General features: G+C 42.7%; 1 protein-coding gene across 4 annotated transcripts in view; it reads right to left on the bottom strand.

The window, feature by feature from the left end:
- Positions 1-6472: 6472 nt before the first annotated feature.
- The window catches only part of LOC147736998 (uncharacterized), an 83712-nt gene continuing 73876 nt past the window's right edge, over positions 6473-16308 (bottom strand). For 3 of the 4 annotated variants that reach the window (XM_086956765.1, XM_086956913.1, XM_086956837.1), the window contains 2 exons: positions 8371-10831; positions 6473-8274 (listed from right to left, as the gene is read on the bottom strand). In XM_086956765.1, the coding sequence (XP_086812891.1) occupies positions 7978-8274; positions 8371-9846 (1773 nt within the window). In that variant the 5' untranslated portion in view covers positions 9847-10831 and the 3' untranslated portion in view covers positions 6473-7977. Of the gene's footprint in view, positions 10832-16308 lie in introns of all 4 variants that reach the window. The other variant, XM_086956685.1, reaches the window with a different exon arrangement.

Below are 16308 nucleotides of genomic sequence, written 5' to 3'. Positions count from 1 at the left end.
TACAAAGGACTGGATCAAAAAGAAAACCCACTGATCAGGAAACTTGCAGATATCTCTACAAACCCATTTGACCGCTACCCGCGTCCCATTGAAGAGCTAACCTTGCGAAACTGAAAGGGCAACGCAGCATCCAAAAACTCATCACTGCCTGAAGGCAAACGCCGGCAGATACGCAAAACCTCACTGCTGCCCTGATGGCATAATCGCCTCGGCAAGCAACCAAAACCCGATCACTGCTAGATGGTATAATCGCCGCAGCAGACAAACAAAACCCTCTCACTGTCAGATGGCATAATCGCCGCGGCAGGCACCCGAAAATCAAAACTATCCGAAGGTACTTGATAGACGAAGAAGATACTCTCTGAGGAAACATGCTGACAATTTTGCAAACTCAACTGACCGCTACCCGCGGCCCATCACTGAGCTAACCATGTGATACAACCTCAACTGTGACAAAGGGTCACACATCAATAAGGCAACCTAAACAGCGACTAAAAAATTCTAAATAAATATGGAGCAATGAGGCAACTGCCTCGGTATCCAAAAACCCACCACTGTTAGAAGGAATCTGACAGGAGAAGACAAGACACAGAAGGAACATGCTCACTAAAGGTCCCCCCCCCCCCCTTGGTGACAAATAAAGTAGATTGTCCACCAGTCCGAAAACAACTGCGGATACAGACGATGGACCTATTACACGTTCCTTCCAGGAATCGCTCTTCGACGTTCTAAGAGAGGACTTCCAAACACTTAAAGACGAAGGGAAGAGCGAAGTGCAAGAGATCCGCAGGGATGTAGATGAAGTAGGAGAGAGAGTGGCGGCCGAAGAGGACTGGGGAGCCACCAAGGGAGAAGAAATTAAACTCCAACAAGAAGTGCTTCGCCTGCGTGACCAACAACTAGATTTGCAGGCACACACTGAAGACTTCGAGAACCAATCGAGATGGAATAACATCAGCATCCGAGGAGTTCCCTCAAAATTAGACGGGTCAAATGTAACCCAGTATCTGCAGGGTTTGTTTCAAAACATTCTAGGGGAGCACCAAGACTTCTAAATTTGCATCAACAGGGCCGATCGGGTTGGACTGTCTAGACGAGGTCCGGCTCCTCCCCCGGACATCCTTGCCTTTTTACCCGTCTTCCCTCTCAAAAAAAGAATATTGCTGGAGGCCCGGTCGAAACAACCTATTACATATCAAGGACAGCATGTGGCCTTATACCAAGACCTGGCCTACATCGCTTTGAAGAAGAGTTAAGCTTTCCGCGAGGTGACAGCTCACCTGAGGGAACGAGGGCAGGAGATATGGTCCGGGACGATTGGTCCACACACTACCCCCGATTTTCTACTTACCACATACCACATGCCCACATCGTGGCATGATGGGCAATGGACCGAAATGGAACTTTGGGGTTTTCAAGTTGGGGTTAGGGAGGGTGGTAGGGAGTTGAGGGGGAAGACTTTTGGGGAGGGGGAGAGGGTAGGTGGGGGAACCAGTGTGCTGCGACAGATGGGGACCGTACGGTCAATGTATTAGGGTGAAAAGAAGTGAAGTGACAATTTGTAACAAGCGAAAAATGGAGCGGAAAGCGGGAGACAGGTCCACTGGGGCACGAGGGATGTGGCGCACGTTAACCTGCGGCTGGAGGAGGCCTTCTAACACTCACACTAGAATGTGCAGGGGCTTGTGGGAAGCCACATTCAATGTTGGAGCTGCGAGGGAGGAGAGCAATTTCACTGACAAAGACTCAGTGGTCTTGCTCGTCTGTCCCCGCAGCGAACGTCATTTAGTAGGGGTCAGATTGCTGAAGATTCGCTGAGTGAGTTGTGAGGTGCAATGTGTCTACGCAAGATGTGGTCACATCAGACACACCATGCTGAATAATGTTGACAAGCATAGGGTGCTACTTCGGTTGACCCGTTGCACTGGATCAACCCTTAGCAATATGGTGCCAAAGCTGGTACAATTTTGCAAGCAAGAACTGTCTGCAGGTTGACGTATATTTATGTTAAGTAAGGGTGACTGTACATGTAGAATTCAAGCCATTGTGTGCGTGAGCTATGTGTTTCGTCTGCCTGCAAAATCTCCAATTAAAAAAACACAAGCGTTTGCAATGCAATTGGTCTTGCCTTTGAGACCCTATATGTATTTAGCTATGCAGCACATTAGCCTGGGCGCTGAAACATCTGTTTTTTAACATAGATGTAAAGTAAGCACCAAACTGCGTGACATCCCAGATATGGGAACACATGGAGAGAAATATTGCCTTTTAGATGGAAATGGTAAAGTCCAAAGTTGTTTTTAATACAAAATCAGGACCTTCGGTGGTCATATCACTTAAAATACAAGATTTGAAAACAATATTGTCTATGGGTGCTTGTGGAAGACAATTTCTATGGACTGCAATCTAGAGAATTCTTAAGTGATTCTGGTATTTTACTGACCTCTGCTTTTCGTTTTCCTTCAAGATAGTTAAATAGAGGCAGTTGAACAAGCAGAAAGCAATTCTGGTATTTTACTGACCTTTGCTGGTCGGTTTCTATCAAAACAGTTAAATAGAGGCAGTTGAACAGAAACAAAAGTCCCTAAGAGAAAGCAGACTAGTCCTAGGGCTGATCTCCAGAGCCCACAAAGTACATACATATATAACGTATATACTAAATTATGTACAAGAGGTCTCGAATGGTCGACCTAAAAAAAAAAAAAAAAATCTTAAAAAGGGGCTTACAGCCTGCCCATTACTTACCATTCATTAGCTTTCTGGTCACTCATTTTCTCTTTCCTCTGCTGTTCTCTGAAGCCTGAATCAAATAGTTTCTGGCTGGCAGCCAATATCCTTCAACTTAACGCATGCTTCGCCAGTTATTTCTTCTCTCAATTTTTACTTTTTAACATTTCATGTTTACATGTTTTCGGATGGTCTCCCCTTCTCCCTCGCATTGCTTTTGCATTGTTTGCTTCTAATCAGAGCCTCTTCCCCCACATTGTTGCTTGCACCAGCCCTGAAACATGCTCATTGTGCATGCACTTTTCATTTGGGCGGCTGCGGAAAGTCTTATGTTTTTGTGAGCGAGTGGCAAAACAGCCAACCAATTGTTTATGTGCTGCCAACTAAAAATTACTTTTGTGCACTTTATGCAGAGTTATAAAGCGATGTTTACTGCAAGCAGCAGTGGGGTAATTACTTGTAAAGCAATGCAAGCCATTCAGTAACATTACATGTTTACACAATACAGGGAGGCTCCTTTGCTCTAGCAGCCTGTGGACCAATTACCACAATTTAATTACCATTCGCTTAATTTGCGTTCTTCTGCCAAGAAACCGTGAGCCGAATTCTCAGCAGCGAGTCAGCCATCTTGCGCTGCTATAAATAACATACATTTTTCTCCTCTCTCATCACCACCTCTCTCGGTTTTTTTTTCAGCGACAGCTGGCTGGAGCACATTTTTTCTCTGCTAGTGGTTTGTTCTCAGAGACCTGCAGGGATGCATTCAAGTAAATGCTAGTAAAAACCATGAAGGGGCAGAAATGAGTAGGTCTTAGAGCTGTTGAAATGTGTGTGATGCATAGCTCCATTATTTTGATGTCTAGTGATTTGAGGAGCTCAGACGGAGATAAGTGAAACACAAACATTCCAACAGAAACCAGCAAAATGAACTGAATATAAAGGAAATGTATATATACTTAAATGCATACCCTGCCTGTCAGCTCTCTTCCAAGTTAAAAGAGGTCTAGATATGGAAAATACACAAAGGGGGCATTTTCAGCAGTGGGGACTAGGTAGTATTTGTATAGCTTCTATTAAAAAAAGAAAAAGCTATAATATTTTAAGCTATGTAGCACAGCAGCTCGCACGGCTGTGCCTCATTTTAAACAAAGATTTACAAAAAGTGAGCAACCCAAGAATACCCTTGAGGGCTTGGGTAATGAAAATGAATGGGTGAAGATGCCTTCAAGGGAATTTATTTTATGCGTGCTTAATTATTTAGACTAATTTTAGGAAGGATCGATTAGTGATCCTTATTGAGAATCAAACACTGTGGAGTTTCAATTCAGTTTAAACAATTTGTTTCAACAAGACACAACATACAAAAAACAACACAAGGTGTATTAGAAAAATATAATTTTATCCACATTTTTTTTTAAAGAAATCACTTCATATACAGATAAGTGAACAAACAGAAAATTAGGACTGTGGGTACACACATAAGTAAATTAATACATGACTCAACAGAACCTAAAAACACCTATCCCAAATCACACTGAATAAAACAAGACAGGGATAAGATGAAATGTCGACGTTTCAGTTTCCTATGAATTAATTGTGGAAACCATCTTCAGGACTGAAGTCAATTGGGGTCTGTATAGAGAAAATTGCAATCTGACTTCCTAACGCTGCCCGACTATGATTGCTTGAGGGCTGCCATGGTCTATTTTCAAGGTGGAACCGCTTCTATTTGGTATGTTAGTTGACTTCTTGACTTTGAAAACAAATTTGTGGGCTTCGCTGTATTGATGCTGGCTTTTATTTAAAAGGAGGTTTCTGGCCACACCGGTTGATAAGCGGTATGTTGAATGAAGTTGTAGCTTAGACGCGGTGACCAAAAACTATTACAGGTACATAGAGAAGTTTTGCCACACGTGGAGGATTCAGGGACAGTTGTGCAATCAACCATACGGCGATAATCTAATAAAAATAATGGAGGTAAATTGCAGCGTGGCAAATAATTAGTTCAAGGTGACTTATCGCTGTTCGGCGGTATGTAAAGCAGTGTGTACAGCTCCAAGCCTCGCCGCAAGTAGAAAGTGAATTTCACGGAAAGTATTCCAGTAACCATGCGGTCGTGGTCTAGTCAGGACAGCAGTGGCAGAGTGCTGTGAACTGACTACATGCTGCGCAGCAAGTTGCTCTGAACTGACTACATGCTGCGCAGCACTCTGCCACACTGCTTTAGATACCGCCGAACAGCGATAAGTCACCTTGAACTAATTATTTGCCACGCTGCAATTTACCTCCATTATTTTTATTAGATTATCGCCGTATGGTTGATTGCACAACTGTCCCTGAATCCTCCACGTGTGGCAAAACTTCTCTATGTACCTGTATTAGTTTTTGGTCACCGCGTCTAAGCTACAACTTCATTCAACATACCGCTTATCAACAGGTGTGGCCAGAAACCTCCTTTTAAATAAAAGCCAGCATCAATACAGCGAAGCCCACAAATTTGTTTTCAAAGTCAAGAAATCAACTAACATACCAAATAGAAGCGGTTCCACCTTGAAAATAGACTATGGCAGCCCTCAAGCAATCATAGTCGGGCAGCGTTAGGAAGTCAGATTGCAATTTTCTCTATACAGACCCCAATTGACTTCAGTCCTGAAGATGGTTTCCGCAATTAATTCATAGGAAACCGAAACGTCGACATTTCATCTTATCCCTGTCTTGTTTTATTCAGTGTGATTTGGGATAGGTGTTTTTATGTTCTGTTGAGTCCCGTATTAATTTACTTGTGTGTACCCACAGTCCTAATTTTCTGTTTGTTCACTTATCTGTATATGAAGTGATTTCTTTAAAAAAAATGTGGCTAAAATTATATTTTTCTAATACACCTTGTGTTGTTTTTTGTACGTTGTGTCTTGTTTAAACAAATTGTTTAAACTGAATTGAAACTCCACAGTGTTTGATTGATTCTCAATAAGCATCACTAATCGATCCTTCCTAAAATTAGTCTAAATAATTAAGCACGCATAAAATAAATTCCCTTGAAGGCATCTTCACCCATTCATTTTAAACAAAGCCAACATATGTCGCATAGGCGAAACCTATTGGGTTTGCAAAGGCTTGTTTTCTATGGGAGGGTGTTGCCGCTATCAGTGGTTGGGAAGGAGCGGTGCTTGACCCGGCACAGCTTCTTTCCGGCTGTATTAAATTACTTTCGCAAATTTGGCTTCACCTCCTTTTTCAGGGGGTGGAAACATTCAAGTCTACACTCCTGAGTAACTTTAGACTCAAATGTGGTTAATGACCAAAAGTAGTAATATCACCTACAGTAAACAGGTAAACATACACTTGTAATCACTCATACATTTAAGATACTACTGTGAATAGCCCCATATATTTAACATCTATGACTGTTGACATTTTCTGCTACATCACAAACTGTTGGAGTTAAATAAAAACTGAAGCCTTGAAGAAACAGCAGTATGTCCGAGTCAAGTGTCAATATATTTGATGAAAGATAAGAAAGGCATAATATATGTGCAATCACAATAAACTGGATGAGAAGTAATTTTTAAAAAGCTGAAATTTACAAGTGTCTATTTTTTTCTATGTATTAGAGAAACATTTTGGAGTGATGGGTTGCAAGGAAAAGCACTGCCAAGGTTCCAAGCAAACGTAAGCCCTTTCCCTGTCTTATATGCAGGCAGAACTTTAAGCAAGATTTGAAGAATAGAAAAAAAAGGTGCTAGAGTCTGAATTAGAACTCTTTATTATCCATTACAAGCATACAATGAAAAAGGCATATAACGTCATTAACATAAAACTTCAAAGAAAATGGAAAAAAAACACAGAAAAAGGTATCTGCTTCTCAAGCCCACCTAACCTTTGTCTCCTCAGTGCACAATACTTTGTATTACACTAGCCAATCTAAAGGCAAAGCTGTATACAATATTGCGCTCAGTTAAATAGGTATCACAGCGTGTGTTTATTGAATGGAGCCACTGTGAAAAGGAAACACAAACATCTGCTCAGGTTTTAATCTTAAATCTGCATGCCTGCCATAGTGGGATCTGCTATATACCTGTTTCTGCCACCCTCTCTGCATTCTATTCGAAGACCTTTTCACAGAAAGTCTGACTCTGTAATTTATTAGATCAAATGAAAAATCACAACGGAATAACAACGTCAGCCATCAAAAGAAAATGTATAACTACAATTGTTAAAATAGGATATACATCTGAAAAAGTTAAATCATTAACAATATAAACGTCTTTTTAAACTGGAAAGCAGATAATAGCATTAAAAGAGCGTCACTTGAAAGAAAGATAATATGAAAGCATTAACAAAAATAATGCATTGTTGCTATCTTGCATATGTAACACGTGCGTATAACGCTCTTCAGAACACTCCGAAAGCAGAAAACAAGCAATATATCTTAAAACGATACCTGGGCCTAGAAACACAATCTGAATTAGAACAGGAGGACTGCAGGTCAAAATTGTCAAAGGTCACGGACCACATGAAAGATAATATCCAATGGATGGGGCGTAATCAGCAACCAATGGAGTGAGAGGCATTCTCTTTATGCTTTTTTACCCAGTTATCAGTAATCCGGATACCTGAGGGGAATTCTACTAGTTTGGGGAAGCACTCTAGTGAAGGTAAGTGGTGGTCACTGTGGGACTGTGTAATAAGGCGGTCCACTATAGCACTGAACTTTGACAGCCCCTCACATCCAAAATGGTGGCCAGAAGATGAAGTGGTCCTATCTCTCCAAGCCTTGGAACAGTATGCAGAGTGCTTCAGACGGGGAGTCAGACCCACGCAGATAGCTGAGGGTATCACCTGTAACACAAGGACAATGATCCCTTTCGTTCCTGTAAGGACTTCCGTTTTGCAAAATGCGTGTCCAAGTTTGATGTTGGACTTCGGGTTGGCCCTCAATAACCCATACTGCAATACATTCTGTACACTGGAATCTTTTGATGTGGTTATGTATTCATCCAGGCCTATTATTGGTAATATTAGTATAATCTATTTCAATGAGGCCCATGCTTCCTTTTCTTGGAATGTGCAATATGGGAATGTGTTGTCTTTTGTAAATAAACACAGTGCTATGGAGAGATTCTTATGTTTACATCAATTGCTTTATATTTATATTTGTGGCTAGTTATAATTTCAGACCTGCAAGACAGACCAGAAATTTTGCTACGATGCTGAAGAACTCTTTAGAATTATTTTATCTCCGCTTTAATCTCATTTGTTGTTGTTTGTGGCAGCTGCTAGTTCTTTTTGTTCCAAGGCCACCTCATTAGTTGTTTGTGGCAGCTGCTCATTTATCTTTTCCAGGGCCACCTCAGTTGTAGTTTGTGGAAGCTGCTCATTTATCTTTTCCACGGCCTCCTCATTAGTTGTTGTTTGTGCCAGCTGCTCATTTATCTTTTCCAGGGCCACCTCAGTTGTGGTTTGTGGCAGCTGCTCATTTATCTTTTCCACAGCCACCTCATTCGTAGTTGTTTGTGGTAGCTGCTCATTTATCTTCCCAACAGCCACCTCATTTGTTGTTTGTGGCAGCTGCTCATTTATCTTTTCCAGGGCCACCTCAGTTGTGGTTTGTGGCAGCTGCTCATTTATCTTTTCCACAACCACCTCATTAGTAGTTGTTTGTGGCAGCTGCTCATTTATCTTCCCCACAGCCACCTCATTTGTTGTTTGTGGCAGCTGCTCGTTTATCTTCCCCACAGCCACCTCATTTGTAGTTTGTGGCAGCTGCTCATTTATTTGTTTCACGGCCGTTTCACTTGTTGCTTCTGGAGTTTGATCATTTATCTGTTCCATTGCCACCTCATTTGTTGTTGTTTGTGGCAGCTGCTCATTTATCTGTTCCATGGCCACCTCATTTATTGTTTGTGGCAGCTGCTCATCTTTCGGTTCAATGGCCACCTCATTTATTGTTTGTGAAAACTGTTCATTTGTCTGTTTCGAGGCCACCTTATTTATGGTTTGCGGCCGCTGCTCATCTTCCTGTTCCATGGCCACCTCATTTATCTGTTTCGAGGCCACTTTATTTATGGTTTGCGGCCGCTGCTCATCTTCCTGTTCCATGGCCACCTCATTTATCTGTTTCGAGGCCACCTTATATATGGTGTGCGGCAGCTGCTCATTTTCCTGTGCTATGGCCACCCAATGCATTGTTTGTGGCAGCTGCTCATCTTTCTGTTCGAGGGCCACCTTACTTGCTGTTTGTGGCATCTGCTCATTTATCTGTTCCAAAGCCACCTGCTCCAAGGTACTGATAAGCCCTGTGTGTGTTTTCTCATGCTTAGTTAGATTTATTTTCTGACTAAAACTTTTCTTGCATTTAAAACATTGAAAAGGTTTATGCCCAGTGTGTGTTCTCTCGTGTTGCGTGAGCCTGGCCTCAAGAACAAAGCATTTCTGGCATTCAGTGCACTGATATGGTTTTTCAACACTGTGGGTTCTCATATGTTGAGTGAGATTGGATTTCTGACTGAAGCTTTTTAGGCATTCAATGCACTGATACGGTTTTTGCCCAGTGTGAATTCTCTCGTGTTGAGTTAGATTGGCTTTCTGAATGAAGCTTTTCTGGCATACAGAGCACTGATAAGGCTTATGTCCTGTGTGTGTTCTCTCATGTTTAGTGCAATCCGATTTCTGACTGAAGGGTTTGTAACATACAAAGCACTGATAAGGTTTTTGACCAGAGTGGGTTCTCTCGTGTAGAGTCAGGGTAAATTTGTAACTAAAGGCTTTTTCACATACAGAACATTGAAAGGGTTTTTCTCCAGTATGTGTTCTCTCATGTTTAGTGAGACTTGCTCTCTGAGTGAAGCTTTTCTGACATTCAGCACATTTATAAGTCTTTTCCCCCTTGTGTGTTTTCTCATGCTGAATGAGTGTAGATTTTAGACTAAAGCATTTCTGGCATTCAGAGCACTGGTAAGGTTTTTCCCCAGTGTGCTTTCTCTTATGTCGCTCAAGGTGGGATTGAAATTTAAAGGTTTTCTTGCAATCAGTGCATTTAAAAGATGGTTTCTTAACACGTTGGGTTTTGCGTTTTTTATGTCCTATCTTTATCTTAATTATTTTCCAGAGTCTTGACATGTTTAGAAAATGTTCAACACTAACCTGTGAAATAATCTACACGAAGTCTTCTTAACGATTGCATTTAGACCATGATCACCATTACTTGAGTTTATTATGTTGTCAACCCTAGGAAGCCGATGTAAGTTGTAATGTTAACTTTCTCTGCGATTTCCTACTGGCTAAAGAAGAGCTTCTATAGTGGGGTTAATGCCTCCACCTTGGTGGGGTTTCTCATGCAGTAGCAGGCTTTACTTGTGACTGAAACTCATTAAGTTCTTTAGAAATTAAAAAAAAAAATAATAAGGTATTTGACAAGGATTTATATGTACAATGTGGATACAGTTTACATACATATAAAGTCAGGAGATAAGGACTTGTGAGGTGGCTAAGTCTACAGTAGGTTTAATGCTTTCTAAGATTGGAAAGAACAACTTTAGAGCCTTTGCCGTAATCTGGGAAACAGCTATTTCAATGACGTTCTTATGTCCTGAGACTGTTCCTTTGTCCTTAATCATTTGAGTGTACAAACTAACCTCTGATCACTAATTTTGCAGTGATTGCTTTTGTCTAAGAAAAAGCATCAAGCTCTGCAAAGTATTCTTCTTGTTCCCAACAGAATTCCTAATGTTGCATCAGACTATTCACAAGAGGTTGTTTTATCCAATGTGCACCATTAAGTAAATATTGGCCTGTCCCCTTTCAGTTCACCACTGCATTCCATTTACGGCAGGCTATTTAAATTTTAAATGTTTTTCAATAACCACTTTAAAAAAAAATCTGGTTATTTTACTTTGAAGGTGAAGTGATTTATATTCAAATAGATGGAATCAGAAAGTCATTCAGTAGTTTTCTTAGCTCTCAGTTCCTCATCACTCATGGCTTCTACACATTTCTTCCTTCGTGGAACACCGAGGCATCTTCACATCTTCAGAATAAACCTTTGTTCTATGAGGAATTTTCTTACTAAACTGACATTTTACTTTTTCTGTCCAGCTTCAGGTACCTGCAGAATTAAAACCAGAGACCGTTACTGAATGTGAATTGGTACAAAAACTTACTATTTGAACTAATTTAATGCAGTTTGATAGGCAAAGCAGACAGGCAAGCAACAAACATTGGTTTCAGAGAATCCCTGGTCAGCTTCTGAGGCCTAGGCTGAACCAGAGGGTCATGTTTCCAAGTCCCATACCATGTATTCTCAACACCTGAACGCTATACTAAAGGCCATTTACAGCTCGTAAAACCTCAGTTTCTTCACAAGGACCCCTCGCCACACTGCATCTCTGGACATCACTGCCTAATTGTTACATCTGAATGATAAACAAACCAAAGTAAGCAAATGTAAGCGTGAAACGAACAGGTTTAATACCTGCCTTATCGCAACTTAGCCCCATTTAAAAGGGCTAGCATCACAACAAAAGACAGTTCTATTCACAAAGGTAAACTTAATGTTGTTGCTTTACGCTTGTGTAAACGTACTTCTGCACTCAATCAAGTCTACAGGAGTATAGATTTAAACCCAAGTTCAAATTTACATGTCTCCAGTTTAGGGGGTAGAGATATCAGGACAGAATTCACAAGTGTTAAGTTACTACTAGTATTTTTTCACACATAAGCAGAGAGCTCTACCACAGGGGTGGAGATCTCCCTATAGGAAAGTACAGGCTATGGTGGGGTAGCAACAATGAAAGGGCACACTGCCCTAGTCTTCCCCCAATATATTCATTTAATAGTGGGCTGCGACATGGAAAGGGTGTACTACCCTGGTCTAATACAGGACCCTAGGAGCTTGAAGTGCAGGAACTGAAGTCACTAAAAAATTAATTTGTGCAACTAGAAATAGAATGGACCCAAAAAGAAAAGTTTTAACAACAAATTATGAAATCAACATAATGTATAAAGAAAAACAGAACAAGACCACTTTAGAGCAGCACAACAATTAGGACAATGGAAAAAGTCTGAACTTGGGTGGCAGAGCGGGCTAAAGAACGGTGATGGATCAAACCCAGATCTTTTGACCGGGTGCGAGTGTTTGATTGGTTCAAAAGCCGCACAGCGCAAAAATGACCACAGCACGCATGCGGTTAACTAGTAACGGGTTAGGAATTCAGTCCCACAAAGAGCGGAGGATTTTTGAGGCTACTGTGTTAGAAGGATTAAACCTAAAGTGTTGAATTTTAATCCTTAATGGCTAGATGTATCACTGAACAGGAGTCCTCGTACTGCTTAGCCAACTAGATAGGTCACCAACATTAAACTTAGGTCATGCTACTTATGAAAATTAGACTCCTAGTCAATGGAATCTGCTCAGATCCTGACGTAGGAGGTGTACCGGGCAGGTGTGTCGAATGTCACCATAGCTCTTTGCCATGACAACGGAGCCGCTTACAATGGCAAACCCAGGAAATACAAGGACTGGGATTTGGGGAGGGTCGAATACAGGTTCTCGCTCTTTGTTTATTATGGTCTTCACTGTCTGAGGCAATTAATTCCACACTCTACCGTTTAACTCTAGTGGAGTACAATGTCAGGGTCTCACGGCACAAGGTTAAGAAAAAGAAAACTGAACTATAGATGGATAGGGCAACAAGAGAAAGGCATGCCCTTTTTAAGATCCAAGTACACTAAATGAAATACTTACGGGTCTATATAACAATGATCTCAGACTTTCCCCCTGGTTATTCTGCTCTGGTCAGTCTCTAGCACTTAGACAAAACATGGTACACAGCTGCTGGAAACCAGTGCTTTGATATTATGGGGTTGCATGTTAGTTTAACACACACTTGGTGAGGGAATTGTTTATCAACCTTACACTTGTGTTCAGACTAAACTCCAGACAGAGAACGCAGAAAGCAGACAGGTCTCATGTGAAAGGCAAAAACAAAGACTTGCAAAATAATGTAATGTAGTAACGTGCGCAAAAGCAGCATCATGTCATCAGTGCTCATGCTAACTTAGCAATGTCGATAATGAACCCAACGGCCATACAACAAGGGGGATGACCTAAAGCGCTCTCTCAAAGTCGCCGACATGCAAGGGAAATGCAAACAGTGCCAAACCAGCCCTGAATTCATTTCTGCTTGACTGAAATGGAGTGGTGAATTCAGACACAGGCCCACAGTGAACTGATGACCAAAGGCAAATTATGTAAAAAAACAAAATTTTGCAAACTCATGAGACCGTCTTCTATGCCCATTGCCCTTAGTATTTGCCATAGTTTTGACCCGCCAACAAGACTGAACATAGTCAACATGTCCATAAGTGAGGATGTAGAACAGTTTCTCCCACCTGGGACTGCTGTTTTGCTAGGACGTCCAGATTGCAGTGTTTAGTGAAAGTGTGTGGTGTGTACCAGGCAGCAATGTTAAATGTTTGCAATAGGAATATTGCCTTTAAAAATGCAATTGATGCTGCTCTTTTACTAGTAGAGTGTGGCCTTGGAGGTGCCATGAGCTACCTTTTGGCTTCGATTTGCATGTTTGATTACACTCTACTGGCCAGCAAGCAATTCCCAGCTTTGAAATAGCAGTCCTTCTTAGAGGTTTAGAGAATGCTACAAATAACTGTTTAGTTTTATGATAGGTTTGTGTCATATCTATATAGAACATAAGGGCTCTTTTAACAACAAGTGCAGGAGTTTCCAACCAGTCGATCGCGAGCTACTGGTAGCTTGCCAATTCCCTTCTAGTAGCTCACAGCCTTATTTTGAGGACAAAACTAGTTAAATGTTTATATTATAAAATGTAATCCTGTAGCACTTTTTTCCATTGTAAAGATAATTTTGTTTGTGAGCAGACCTCTTCATTATTTAGTTTAGCCCAACAGCGCCACCTATCTTACGCTGCATAGAACCGCGCGTGGAGACACTATGGTTCCGTACAGGAACAACTTGCTCAGACTCAGGCAGGCCGTTTTCTAGGGCCTGAGCATTCAAGCACAGGCCTTCCCTCGGAGCACCTGAGCACCGAAGTCAAGGCCTGGGGCTGCGACTATGGGGCTTGGGTGTTGTCTGATAGCAGCGCCTAGGACACAGGCAGACTCCTGCCATTGGACTGCAGAGAGGACGGGCTTTCCCTCAAGCGATTCCAAGGTACTCTAGTCAGGACAAGGGAGTTACACCCCTAAAATAACCCCTGCACACCCCCTTAGTAGCTTGGCACGGGCAGTCAGGCTTATGTTAGAGGCAGCGTGTAAAGCATTTGCACTTAACCAACAGTAATACAGTGTAAGCACTACAAAAGGACACCACACCAGTTTAGAAAAATATCCAATATTTTTATTTACTTAAGACAAGACTTCAATACGATAAAATTTTACAGTACAATATTTAAAAATCTTTCGCTATCAAAAAATGCTTGAAAAACAGTTCCTTGATGTCGATAGCTCCGTCTGGGGCTATCCCGGCGTCGTGAGCAACCAAATCCTAACAGTTCTGGCTGACTGCGGTGTCGCAGGCCAGCTACGGTGTCGCGAAGACACGCAAACAGTACCTTTTAGAAACGCAGGGCGTAGGCGACCTCTCGTTAAACTTCCGAAAGCACGGAGTCCGCAGGTACATTTCTCTTTGCCATCCGCTGGCTTAACACCCCGCCCAATCCACGCCCCCACCTCAGCTTCTATTTCTAGCGATCACCCCCCGTTGACTCTCAGATCTGCACTTAACTGCAGATCTTTGACCAAACATGCCTTTGACATCTGGCAGTCCCTCCGAGATAACAAGTGGGATCTGCTTTTCCTAACGGAAACATGGCTCAATGACACTACGAACCCCGCCATTTCCCTTGCCTTACCAGAGGGTTACAGTATTAGCTGTGCCAATAGATCTAACGGCAAACCGGGAGGTGGTATTGCCCTAATCCATAAATCCACCTGGACAGCTTCCTTCCCCCCCATTTGACCATATCGACGGTATAGAAGGTCTGCCTTTCAGCATCCAAACCTCACCATCCTCCTCCTGTTCGAGAATACTCATTTATCGTCCCCCTCACTCCAACCTTTCGCACCTACCGGTTTTGATGGACTATATTATCCAGCTCAGTACACGTTACTCCAACTTCACCGCATTAGGAGACTTCAACCTCCATGTTGGCAATGATTCCTGCCCGTACAGTAGTCAATTTATCTCCATGCTAGCGGCCTGTAACCTAGTCCAATTAATAACCTTACCCACGCATAATGCGGGTCACACACTGGACTTAATCTGCTCCAATATCTCTTCTATCCGGGGCGCCCCCCCCCCCCCCCCCCCCCACCCCGGTTACCTGGTCTGACCATTTCTTTATCTCCTTTGAGATTGATATTCCCCGCCGCTGCAGATCTCTTATCACGCCTAAATCTTCAGGAAGAAACTGGAGCCGCATCTCTTTGGATGCGCTCCAGAAACATCTCAGCAACTCCCAACCCTGCCTGTTAACCGACCCGACCAAGCTATTAACAACCTAGATACATGGATAAGTCAGGCCTTAAATGCCCTGGCCCCCATAAAACCCGTCAAATCTTACAGGACGGCACCTTCAGCCCCCTGGTACTCCAACGAACTTCGGCAGAAAAAGACCTTCTGTAAATCTCTTGAACGCCGCTGGAGACAGAACTACTCTCCGGACAGTAAAGCCATCTATAAAACTGCCCTCAAAGACTATCGGAGAATGATAGAGGAGCACAAACGGAACTTCCTGGCCTCTAGAATAAAACTCGCCAGCAATGGAGCCAGGGAGATCTTTAACATTGTTAGATCCTTCACAGACCCCGCCGCGTTGACCAGATCTCAGCCCGCCTCACAGGCACTGTGCAACAAGCTTTCTCAATTTTTTGAGGACAAAATTGAGAACATCCAAACATCCTTTCCCCCTTCTAATACAGAAGGAGACGACGAGCGACCCACTCCTCTCACACCATCGTCACTCTGCCTGACCGAATTCGCGGTAATATCGGAAGCAGATTCTATGACTGAGCTCCTCAAATGTAAATCAGGCTCCCCTAACGACCCTTGGCCAGCCAAGGAATACAAAAAACTGGCACCCCTACTTAACTCCTATTTAAATCACATCTGGAATGACTCACTCCGTACAGGATGCTTCCCTACCAAATGGAAGCATGCCTCCCTAGTCCCCATTCTGAAGAAACCCAACTTGGACCCAGACCTCCCCAGCAATTACAGGCCTATTTCCCTCCTGCCTGCCCCAGTCAAGATCTTGGAAAAGCTGGTTTATTCCCAATTGGCTAGTTTCATCGAATCCAACGGGCTCCTCCATCCCTCCCAGCATGGCTTCAGGTCGGGCCACAGCACGGAGTCGGCCCTCATTGAAATGGCCGACTCTGTGAGATGGACGCTTGACCGAGGGTCGAGGGCGGTGTTAGTGCTGCTGGATCTTTCAGCAGCATTTGACACCGTCTCTCATAAGATCTTGCTGAGAAGGCTGGAGGACTTAGGGCTAGGTGGCTCTGTTCTAAAGTAGTGGTCATCTTACCTGTCCAATCGCA

This window comes from Lissotriton vulgaris, chromosome 1_1 (assembly GCF_964263255.1).
Source record: "Lissotriton vulgaris chromosome 1_1, aLisVul1.2, whole genome shotgun sequence".
Classification (NCBI taxonomy): Eukaryota; Metazoa; Chordata; class Amphibia; order Caudata; family Salamandridae; genus Lissotriton; species Lissotriton vulgaris.
Note: the sequence above shows the minus strand (reverse complement) of the source record. Positions and strands in the feature narration are given on the sequence as shown.